The following is a 12,406-nucleotide window of genomic DNA, read 5'->3' as shown; positions in this document are numbered from 1 at the left end:
TGTTTTGCTTATTTGGGTTAGCGACTATAAATTAGTTTCAACTGTCGCATTGCATTACTTCATAGAGATAAGCCATTATCTAACTAACCAGTCTCCTCTGGGTGGCCAATAAGGTTGTTTATCACTTTTTTACTTTTAAAAATAATGCTGTACTGTCATCCTTACACATGTTTCTTTCTGGACTCATGCAAGTGCTTTGCTGGACCAGAATATCTGGAAGTGGAATTACTGGGCCAATTCCGCATGTTGTAAAGTTCATATTTCACATTGTTTCATGAGTGACTGGAGGTCAGATACATTTTGTCACAAGACTGAGATCACACAGCTTGTGAACCATAGAACCATTACCTAGTTTCCATCCTGTTTTGTTCCTACACCTTACACATAGTGGGCCTGGCACATAGTGTGTGCTCAGTAAATATTTGTTGGATGAATGAATGAAAAGATGGATGAGACCTGGTCTTATTCCTAGCTCTCCCATTCGCTAGCTTTGTGATTCAGAAGTGGTGGGTTCAGCCTCTGACTGACTCCAGAGCCTCCACAGGGGAGTCTGCCTGGATCTTAACCAGAGTCTAAAGGGGGCCTGATTTGAACATGGGTTTTTTGTTAAGGAAAGTATGGGGCTTAGAGAAGTTTGCAGTGTCGCTCCCTAGATGAGCACATTCTCAAGTCATTTGTCAGCACCCCATTCCACCTGACATCTTCAGAGAAGGAGAGGATAATGATGAAAGAGGATAAAGGGAGAAGGGAAGGGGTTGATCCAGAGATCTCAGTCCTGTCTCTGAGTAAGCCACCTAGGCCTGCTCTCAGGCTCTCCACTATCTAGGGATGCAGCCAACTCTGAGGTGGTTAGGATGGAAGCCAAGCTAGAACTCCAGCTAGAATCAAACCTTGACAGCTGGCCAGTGCCCCACACAGCCATTATCACAAAGGATCACAGTGATGCCACAGACCATGCCTAGAAGATGGTGGAGGTGCTTTTCTGAGCCAAGATGCAATTGGGAGCACTGGGGTGGGAGTGAGGAGTTGCAGGAGCCCTGCCTCTGAGCAGGGAAAACCTCAGTACTTGATAGAGATATGAGCTTTGTTGGGCTGCTTTGTGTTCCTAGCTTGATATATTTGTCGCTTCTTTGCAAATGTCAGCTATTACATCTCTGCCTCGAAAAGGCACTTCTCTAGCAGTGGGCAGACTGAAACTGGGGAAAGTATCCATTGCTAGTGAGCCCAGAAGCCATCTACAAAGAGCATTGGTGAACACCTGGAGAAAAGGAAGATAGGAAATGAATAATTTCCTTGCCTTGATGTTTCTTCCCCAAAGAAAAATTCTGAAAATAAGGCACCGAGGCACATTTAGTTGTAAACAGTCTTACATGCATATCCAGGACATGCTTATTCCTTGAAACCACGTTATTGAAAAGTAAGAATAAATACACTGATATAGGCAAGTCCGATGGGGAGCATAGTAGATCTGGCTCTCTTTCTAAGCCAGACCAAAAAGCACATCACTACAGAAATAAATGCTTGTTTTCGCAACACTCCACCTCCCCTCCTGTGGGATGACAATAGGTTAATCTAATCATCTAAACCAATTTAAAATCCTAGTGAGTATTGATGGGTTAATATATTAGCCCTCATTCATTCACTTATTCAACGAGTATTTACTGAGGGTTCCGTGTGAACTACACACTGTTCCACAGGCTTGACATAAGCCAGGAAACAAAATGGACCATTATCCTTGCTTTGTGGAGCTTCCATTCGAGCAGGTGGAGACAGACAGTAAACATGTGATATACTAGATGGTGAAAATTCAATGGGGAAAAGAGAGCAGGCTCAGGGGAATGGGAACAATTCAGCATAATCCTGTGGTCAGAGGAGGTCTCATGGAGGAACTGACTTTAGAGGAAAGACTTGAAGGAGGTGAGGGAGTGAGCCTTGTGGATGTCTGGGGGAAGAGGGTTCCAGGTAGAGGGAAGAGTCAGGGCAGAGATTCTCTGTCCTGGCCTGTTCAAAGACCAGCAAGAAGGGCAGTGTGGCTAGAGCACATGAAGAGAGTAGGGTAGATGAAGTGAGAGGCACAGGTCTTGGAGGGCTGTGTTAGACATTGTGAAGACTTCAGCATCTACTCTGAGCGAAATGTGTGCCACTGGAAGGTGATGAGCAGAGGAGTAACATGACGTGACTCAAAGAACTTTCTGGCTGTTATTTTGAGCATAGACTGTAGGTGACAGAAGTGTAATCAGAAGACCCAGAGAGGAGGGTCCTCCATTAATCAGAGTGTGATGGTGGAGGCTTGGACTGGGCTGTAGCAGGGGAAGTGTGGGAAAGTGAAAGGACTCTGAACATGTTCGAAAAGTAAGGTCAAGGGTATACTTGACTGGCCAGCCTGGTGGCACAGTGGTTCAGTTCGCACGTTCCGCTTTGGCGGCCCAGGGCTTGCCAGTTCGGATCCTGGGTGAGGACATGGCACTACTTGGCAAGCCATGCTGTGACAGGCGTCCCGCGTATAAAGTGGAGGAAGATGGGCATGGATGTTAGCCTAGGGCCAGTCTTTCTCAGCAAAAAGAGGAGGATTGGCAGCAGATGTTAGCTCAGGGCTAATCTTCCTAAAAAAAAGAAAAGGGTATCCTGAATGATTTATGGTTAATACATGTACATTTACCATTACGTATCTTTAGGGGTGACTTTCCATGTTGGAACTCAAAGGTTAAGAGAATCCCAAGCAGACATTTTGGAAAAAGAGAATGGTGAGTCACCACACTAGTGACTGTTTCACCCTGAGTTGGCCCTGGGGAGGTAGAAGTTTGATGTGGAATTCGTCATCTTCTTTCAGGTCATAGTTTCTGTCTGAGTCTTTCTGGCATCTCTGCAGCACAGATGAAAATGGCAAGTTCCTTAGATTCCCTTCTTCTCGACCTCCTTGTCTGCCTCGTCCTGGTCCAACTGTTTACCCCATGCTCAGGTAGGGAACATTCTACATTATGTTTCTGGAGCAGTTACCTTTAGTGCCCAGTCAGAACCTTTGGAAGTCGCATCCTTTGCTATTAAGACAAACTGTACTTCTGTTAGGATCATGTTCCTCTCCAGGTGTTTTGTACCTCACCCTCCCTGCCTGAGACCACTCCTCCTTATCCTCATGCTCCCAACTCCCTCTGATGGTGCTTCTCCTTTCACTGACCAGCTCAGATTTCTGTGATTGGACACCCTGAGCCCATCCTGGCCATGGTGGGTAAAGATGCTGATCTGCCCTGCCATCTGTCGCCGAAGATGAGCTTGGAGACCATGGAGCTGATGTGGGTGAGATCCAGCCTTAGGCAGGTGGTATACATGTATGCAAATGGGCAGGAAGTAGAAGACATACAGATGGCAGAGTATCGAGGGAGAACTTCGATTTTAAGAGATGGCATCACTGAAGGGAAGTCTACTCTCCGAATTTACAATGTCACAGCCTTTGACAATGGAAACTATGTGTGTCATTTCAAAGAGGGCAACTTCTCTGAAAAAGCCAATGTGGAGCTGAAGGTTGCAGGTGAGCCTCCAGGTTTTTTTTCTGAGCTTGTCCCTGTGTAGAACCTGGAGTAGAGTCAGAGTTCATGCTCCAAATATACCTCGGAGCACTGGGCTTGTTTCTCCAAGGTCTTTGGAAGACACATAGATTTTCCTCCAGGAAGAATTCCTCTTGTACCCTACAATATCAGCTAAAGAATTCCCTCATGCTGACCACCTGTATCTAAGCAGAGAAGTGGAACTTCAGGGATAAGAAGGGAAAAAAACTCTCCTTAGTGATGGTGATGCGGGGTCGGTGAGCCGAGGAGTCGAAAGAAAGATTTCTTAGACTCTCAAGATCTGGCAGTAGTGCTCTTTTATTTAGAGAATAGTGTGGAATAGCATGGGGACAGGACCCATGGGCAGTCAGAGCTTCTGCTGCCACCGCTTCTGCTGCCCCCGCTGGCATGGGGACAGAGCCCATGGGCAGGCAGAGCTGCTGCTGCTGCCCCCGCTGGCATGGGGACAGGACCCATGGGCAGGCAGAGCTGGTGCGTGGGGACAGGACCCACGGGCAGTCAGAGCTCCTGCTGCTGCCCCGAACTGAGGGTTAGGGCCAAATTTAAGGCATAGGTATGTGAGTTATCTCTTTATTAGTGCCCGTTTGGTCTGGCCATTTGGCGGTCCCACAACTTTTAGATAAGAATCAAACCGGATTGAGTAAATGGCAGAAGTCACTGCTTGAATTTTATCCTCGGCTAAAGATAAAAGGAGGATTTGTCGGGGGGAGGGTCAGTTACATGAGGTTGCCGGACAGTTTCCAGAGATAAGGCCATCCCCCCTTCCTCCTGGCTCAGAGAGGGAGGCATCTTCACAGATAGAGGTTTCCCTTAGAAATGTAAATGTTTCCCAACAAGGGGCAAACAAATTCCAGAGAGGGAGGCATGGAGATTTCCTTTACAAATGCAATTGTCTCTGATCAAATGGCAAACAAATTCCACTCCTTGGAGCCTGCTTCTTATCTGTAGTTTTAAAAGTAACCAGCCTAAAAATCCTCATCATAAACCGTTTTAAAATTAAGCAGCCTAAAAATCCCCATCAATGGCACACAGTTGTTTGTGTTCAGTTGTGTTCCAGATAGCTTCTGCAGGCCCTCTAGGTGCCTGCCGCTTTGGGCCCTGGGTGGGTGACCTATGGGACAGTATCTGTGATGACAAAGTTCTCCAGCCAAAGGCCACCAGGAACACACCTAGATTTGACCAACTTGTATTTAATACTTGTTGCAGGGAGGGAAAATGCACGCCATCTCAGAACTATGAGATGACTCAGTTAGAGGGTGTTAGAGAGGACTTGGTGTAGAATTTGGGCTTGTGTTAGGGGAGTTGGGAGAGGGTTTATGGAGGTGAGACTTTGCTCTGGATTGGATGCCATCAAGAAGGTGGGGAATGTGATTCCATGGTTGGATGTCTTATTAAGTCTTATCTAAGAGGAAGACTAGAGTGAGGCTAATGCTGTAATTGGCTGACGAGTAACAGTCACTCACAGCCACAAAGGGAAATGTTTCATCATGGTCATGGTTTGGAATACTGTTCATGTTTTTCTCTGTGTTCATAGATGATTGTTGACTGGTTTTGTTTTTGTCTTAACCCATCATAGTGGCAAAGCACCCTTATTTGATGTTCATGTTTCGTGAAACTGCTTATGTTCATTTTCAACAGGAGGACACCAGGAGCAGACCCATGGCCAGATATAGAGGGTTGCTTTGCTCTTTCTCAGGGCTATCTCTTTCCTTTTGGTTTCTGGCTAGGTTTGGTCAATGGGAGGCCATAGCAGAAGATGGAAGGAGGGAGAGAGGAATGGGATGTTTAGGACCTTATCTCCCTGGTTTTTTCCATGAAGGTCACCTCTAGCTGGCTGCCTTCTCTTCCTGAAAATCACAACTCCTCTCAAGAAAGCCCTCTCTAAATGACTCTCTTCTTTTAGGTCTTTGAAATGGCTTTCTCTCCACCTCCCTTTGGGTTTAGCAGTAGGTGGTAACAGCTTCACTGTTCTTGGCCCTGGGGTATTGCTCTGTCCCATGTAGTTTTCCCCTCACCATGACAATGCTTTTGTAAATAGCTCCTTAATGAAACTCCCCTTGAATTATCTAATGTGAGTGTGTCATTGATTACTTTTGAGGCTCTCATCAATACAGGAGGCTTCAAAGAATTCAGGCTCAATTATCCTTCCACAGCGCTGGGTTCTGATTTTCACATTGAAATGAAGGGTTACAAGGATGGAGGGATCCATCTGGATTGCATGTCCACTGGCTGGTATCCTCAGCCCCAAATACAGTGGAGAGATGCCAAAGGAGAAAACATGTCATCTGTGTCAGCACCTTTGGAGTTGGATCGTGCAGGTCTGTATGCAGTCATGGCATCTGTGATCATGAAAGGCAGCTCTGAGGAAGGGGTATCCTGTATCATCAGAAATCCCCTCCTCAGACAGGAAAACACAGCCTGGATTTCCATTGCAGGTCAGTACCCCACTTAGGCTCAGGTGTACTATGCTAAGCTGTGGCTAGTGAAATAAGGAGGACCTGTGATTCTCTGTTGCTGACTTGGGTCTCTGCAATGAATATAAGGCACAGAGCAGGGATCTGGAGCCTTCTTCTTACTCCAGGGTTGTTTCTTTTCCCCATAAAGTTGTTTATGCCATAAATATTTAGTGAGTATTTCCTCTGTGCCAGAAAATGTGACAGATAATGGGAATTGGTGGAAAATGGTAAAAATCGGACCCTTAAGCAAAGACAAATGACAAAACAGGGGAAAAATGCATATAACTTATATGCTACAGAAAGAACTAATCTCCTTAAAAATATAAAACAACCCAGTAGAAAAATGAGCAAAGGACGTGAATTGTTAGTTCACAGAAAAGGAAATAGAAAATGAGATGATTTCCGATCTCATTGAATAGAGGAACTTGTATTAAACATTTTCCAAATGTAGGACCAGCAGCAAAACAAAACAAAACAAAACCGAGGTGGCTGATAACACATTCTGACGGCAGGATTGCGGGGAGACAGTCACTCTTAAACATTTGTTGGTATCACTTGGTATATTTTTGGTATAAATTGATACAACTTCAATTTGGGGTTATATAACAGTATTCCTCCAAAACATTTATTTATTGATCAAAAATGTCACTTCTGGGAATTTCTCTTACAGATATACTTGCACTTGTCTAAAATTACTCATGTAAAAGGTAATTTCTTATAGCCTTAATTATAATAGCAAAAAGTTATAAACCACGTGTCAGGCACTTTACAAGCATCAATTGAATCCTTTTAACCTTATGAATGAGGTATTATAATTATCCCATGTTACAGATTAGGACACCAGAAACAGAGGGGTGAAGTAGTTAGTCCAAGATCACACTCCCAATCAAGTAGAGGAGCCAAAATTTGAATGTAGGCCCTCCAGCTCCAAAGTTCCTATTCTTAACCACCATATTATGATGACTAATGACAGGCTAATAAGTGGGAGGAAGGAGGAGGAAGTGGATGGGAGATTTGGATGACATTTTGTATTTTCTTGATATCTGAACTGTGTAAGTGTACCCTATTGAAAAATTAAATTGGAAAAAACATATGATTCTGATGCTCAAGTAACTCATGTTCAGAAGTGAGAAGCAGACAGTTCAAGACAAGTAATAGTATTATGTTGTAGTAAGAGTTTGCCGAAGTCTTACTCAAAGTTCCTGAGACTTTAGGAGGAGATCATTTAATCATTTAATGTCATGAGATCAACTCTGTGACCCCAGCCCTGGGGCTGAGAGGCTAATGCTCTGTTCCATTGCAGATCCCTTCTTCTGGAGGGCCAAGCCCTGGATAGCAGCCTTTTCGGGGACTCTGCCCATCATGCTGCTGCTTCTCGCAGGGGCAGGTTACTTCCTGTGGCAACAACAGAAGGAAAAAGAGACACTGTTTCAGGAGAAAGAGAGAGAGAGAGTGGAAAAGGAAACAGCACGTACAGAAAAGGCACAGGAACAAATAACAAGAGGTATCAGACCAGGGAGGGAACCCAAGGCCCTGGCTTAGGCGAGGGAGCCTGAGGATATCACCCCCTCTCCATCAAGCATACCTCTGCACTGGGTCATTTCTCAGCTTTATGTTCCAGAGGCCTTCTCTGCTCCATCCCCATAACAGTGCTATCTTTCCTGCTTATTTTCCAGAGAAGCTGCTGCATGAATTCAGTAAGTTTGCATTCCCCCAGGAACCTGAGCATGTTTCCATATGCCTGCTTTAAGCCTCTTAATGACTCTTCATGTTTCTTCAATTGTAGAGCAGAGAGAGTTTCTGCTTATGACAAGTGAGTGGCTCCAATATTTTCTCTGAATTCTCATCTAAGACTCTCTCCTGGGGGTATTTCCCAGCCCCTTTCCTCATCCCTAACTCTGTCCAGGCCTGAGAAATGTCCCAGATCCCTTTGGGGAGGGAAAGAAAGGAAGGCTGATTGAGGGGAGTCCTGTTTTTCAATGGAGAAAAGGGCCTTTAATCTCTGTCCAGGAGGGGCCCATAGACTCTTCAACCCTGCAAGGCACCAAGGAGTACCCAGGGGTGCCCCTGAAAGGAAAGGAGGAGGAGGGGAATGGAATTCCCTAGAAGAAATGCCTTCCCTATGCTGGTTGCTTTACATAATCCTTAAGCTGCTGAGAAGAAAGAAAGAATGTAGTATTTAAAAGAATGAGAAAATCCTAGAAGAAGGAGAGAGAAAAAGTGTCTTAAAAAGAAGAGTGGCTACAGTGGCTCAGTTGTCCTGGACATATTAGAACTACTTTTAAAAACATAGTATCTGAAATTTCCTCATTAAATTGCCCAGTTCTCTTCAGAAGTACACAGGACATAATACAGCTTGAGACAGATGGATTCTAGTACACATACGCATACAGGCTACACACAGTGACACCTACACCCAGATATGGGAGTATAGATACATACAAAATAGATCTCCTGGGTCTCAGCTGGGAAAGTACTTCCATGGTCCCTCTGGTATCATCAGCATGCAATTGATGTTCTCAGACTTGATATCAAGGAGGAGAGGGGAGGAGAATATTGAACAGGCAGAGGGAGAAGGTAGGAAGTGTGGGGGTGGAGGTCAAAAAGAAGGATTAGATGGATGCAAAAGAAGAGAAAGGAAATGACTGAGAAATGACACGTTTCAGGTGACATCTCACCCTTTCTTCCATTGTAGGTGGAGAGAAGGCTCAGGCCTATGCTGGTGAGTGACCCTGATGTTCTCTGAGTTTCCTGGAACACATATATTAAGCATTTAAACCTCTTCTTTGCCCCATGACCCACTGGCATTCCCAGGAGGAATAATCATATCTAGCCCAGAGGCTCATTTTCTGTGGGGGACACCACCCCTGCTTTTCTGGAGCCTCAGAGAGGACGTCCCAGACACAGCATTTGGGTATTTTCAGCCACCTCTCACCCTGCTGACACATATTCCCACAGCCTAGCAAAGCCTGGCCATGTCACCTGCAGACACATCATGATGGAAGGAGAAGTCCACCATTTTTTTGAGGTCATATGCCTGATCCAGCAGAGCTGTAGATAAAGGAAGCTGGGTACAGAAAGAGACTAAAGAAAGGGAGAAAGCAAAGGATTAGTGAGAAGAATAGGTGGGAGGAAGAACAGAAATAATGTCTTTTCCTTATCTGTGTCTCCTGCCTTTCAGAATGGAAGATGGCCCTCTTCCAAGCTGGTGAGTGAATCACTGTATGCTCCCTAGGACAACAACCTGAAGCACATTCCCTTTTTCTTCTCCAACTCTTGAGATTCTGAGAGGAATAGTCCCCATTAGTGGGAGTTATGTGTGTCTATATCCAGGGCCTTTTTGCTGAGAGCCCAGAGAACCAGGGAAGATTGCTCTCCTGGGCTCCACAGATCTTCGTGGGAAGGAAGAGGCATAAAGGTTAGAGCTGAGGGAAGGAGAGGCAGAGTGAACCAATACTGCAGGGAGGGTGAGGATGTGGAATGACCAAGGAGAGAAGGCAATGTGCAAAGATCTTTGCTTTTCCCAAGCTTCTTATGCCACTTCCTGCTCCTATGGGTCCCCAAGTTACTCAATCTTTCTGAACTTTAGTCTCCTCATTAATATATTATGACTGTGAGTCCTATTATGTGAGGATTGAGGTAAAGACTAAATGAGGAAACGAATGTGCTTTGGTCAAAAAACCAACAAGAAAGAGACGGCATCTTCAAATTGGGTGGTTGAAGAAGGTTTAGAAAAGGGACTCTTTACAAAGGTGAGAGTGAGGTTAAGGGAAACCAAAAAGCGAATGTGAAGTGCCCCAGGGCTCACAATAGAGCTGTCACCACCTCTAGGCTTGAAGGAATAGGGAGAGAGAGTAGTTACTGGAGCCCAGAGGAAGCTGTAGCTCAAGGACATGGCTGCTTGAGAAGAGTTATGCCTTTGTTAGAGCATTACCATCTGATGTTGGCAGGGAGGATGTGGGGGAATAAATTCTGTACCCCTCCTTTCTTTCATCTTCCAAGCTTTAGCTAGTGCCTCTCCTTGTCCAAACTCAACAGGTAACCAGAAGCAAGGGAGCCCAGTGATGCTGTCCATAGACAATAGATTCCTGGGACCCAGAAGGGGATAGAGAAAGGTGGAGAGTGCATCTGGGAGCACAGAAAGCCCCCAACACAGCCTCTAGCACAGAAAAGGCATGGAACTATTATGGCATCAGGCAGTTCTTCCATAGCTAGCCCTGGGCTACATATAAAACCTGTGTTGTCTATTTCTACCCTAGAGATTAGTATCTTTATCACCATTTTTCCTATAAGGAAGTTGAGGCTCAAGGATATTATATAGCTTGTGTCTACAGAAAAAGAGACTGTAGAAAAGGAAAAGTCATTCAGCTCAGGAGAGGTAGGGCAAGGATTGAAATGTAAATTGATGTGGCTATAAAGAACAGGTGGACAGAGTCATTTTGGGGAGAGAAGTAGAAAGGAGATAGAAAGAAGGAGTCAGCTTGAGATATTGGGTTAGGAAGACCCTGACACTCAGCGCTCTACTCCACTGAACCCAAGACCCATGAGCCTTTCTTTTGGTGTTGCGGAGAAGAACAAATTCAGGGCAGGCTGAGGACACCAGGTTCCAGACTCAGACCTCCTTAGCCAGACTTAGGTCTTGAAAGCTGAGGATATGATGTCTGGAAACAATGACTGACCACATGGCCTATGCCCAAACTTTCTGCAGCGGATGTGATTCTGGATCCAGACACAGCAAACCCCATGCTCCGTATATCAGAGGACCTGAGGAGCCTAAACCTGGCAAATGAACCGCAGAATGTTCCAGAGAATCCTAAGAGATTCGATTTGCATAACTTTGTGCTTGGCTGCAAGAACTTCACATCAGGAAGACATTTTTGGGAGGTGCAGGTGGGGTACAGGAAAGAGTGGTATGTCGGGGTGTGTAGGGAGAACGTGGAGAGGAAAAACCCAGTTTATATAGCACCTGAGTATGGATTCTGGATTATGAGGGTGCATAATGGGAATGATTATTGGGCTTTCACTGAGCCCCGGATGAACCTGACAATTGCAAACCCTCCTCAAAGACTGGGAGTTTTCCTGGACTATGAGACTGGAGAGATCTCATTCTACAATGCCGTGGATGGATCTCATATCTATACCTTCCCACACAGCTCCTTTTCTGGGCCTCTGTGGCCTATTTTCGGTATTCAGAAATGGGATCCCACTGCCTTGACTATTTGCCCAGGTTGACCTGAATGCAGGGTTCCCTTCTTCCTGACCTAGTGTCTGACCTTTCCCTGGAGACCCCAGTGATCCTGGACTCTGCTAATGGGAATGGGGACCCTGAGGCTGAAGTAACATTTTTGCTTCTCTCTTCCCAGCCTGGAGCTGAGGGCCTCTTCCTTAACAGCAACACATCACAACAATAAATAAAATACTTAGAATATGCACACAGTGTGTGAAGTACTTCACTAATATTAATTTCATTATTCCATGTGATGGTTGAGTTTGGTACCACTTTATTGTCTCCTTTCTATAGGTCAGGAAATGGAGGTGCAGAAAAGTGAATTAATTTTCCAAAGGTAACAGCAATTGAATAACTGGGATTTGAACAACAATGATAAATATTATAGACAATCTAAAATGTACTGAGTGCTGTGCTAAATGCTTTGAGTGAGTTTCACTCATTTCATCCCCATAACAAGCCTGAGGGTAGCCCCATTTTGAGAATGTGGAAACCGAGGCAGGGCTAGGTATAGTTCTTATACATACATACAGAAAGTGTGCTGAGAGACTTGGCCCCTGTCCCACCTCCATCCCCCAGCCTGTTATTTGTTTCCAGCCCCATTGCCCCTATGGGGAAGAGAACATGTGCAGCCCTGAGGTTCCCTTTCCAGGGCACCCCAGGGTAAGGCTCACTGTAGGCCACACCCCACTTGGTTCTTTCAAGTTTGATTGTCAGAGGCATAGGTCCAGCACTTCATTGGATTGACTACAGTGTCACGTGGACCAGAGATGATTTCACAGGGACTGTATCATAATGGATGTGAAGGGACTAGAGGCCAAAGTCTTCACTAATAATGTCAATGTGATGTGTGGTCATGGAACCAGAACCAGTCCTCTTTCTCTGAAGGTCTCTAGGAAGCCTAACTTAACATCTAAAGATTGTCTGTGGAATAAGAATTTGGGAGGAAGGAAGTTAGATGAAATTTAGTGGTATTTTTATCACACTGTAGAATCCATCTGCAGGAAAGGGATATTTCCACTTCTGATCATTCGTTGATGTTTCAACTGATGGATACTAGGGAAAGGCTACTCTTCATTGTCATCACTATTCTTGTTCACCACTGTGTCCCCTCTTACAAAGCTATAATTTTACCAAATTGCTATGAGTCATAATTAGCT

At 45.1% G+C, this 12,406-nt stretch overlaps 1 protein-coding gene across 1 annotated transcript; it reads left to right on the top strand.

Moving 5' to 3' along the window:
• Window positions 1-2,874: 2,874 nt before the first annotated feature.
• LOC124227092 (butyrophilin subfamily 3 member A1-like) lies at window positions 2,875-11,430 on the top strand. Its single transcript, XM_046640993.1, is given in 10 exon segments — window positions 2,875-2,959; window positions 3,179-3,526; window positions 5,717-5,998; window positions 7,323-7,523; window positions 7,696-7,716; window positions 8,256-8,276; window positions 8,715-8,741; window positions 9,201-9,227; window positions 10,728-11,255; window positions 11,258-11,430. Coding segments are annotated over 10 exon segments (1,713 nt in total).
• The last annotated feature ends 976 nt before the right edge of the window (window positions 11,431-12,406 follow it).

This window comes from Equus quagga, chromosome 15 (genome assembly GCF_021613505.1).
Source record: "Equus quagga isolate Etosha38 chromosome 15, UCLA_HA_Equagga_1.0, whole genome shotgun sequence".
Lineage (NCBI taxonomy): Eukaryota > Metazoa > Chordata > Mammalia > Perissodactyla > Equidae > Equus > Equus quagga.
Note: the sequence above shows the minus strand (reverse complement) of the source record. Positions and strands in the feature narration are given on the sequence as shown.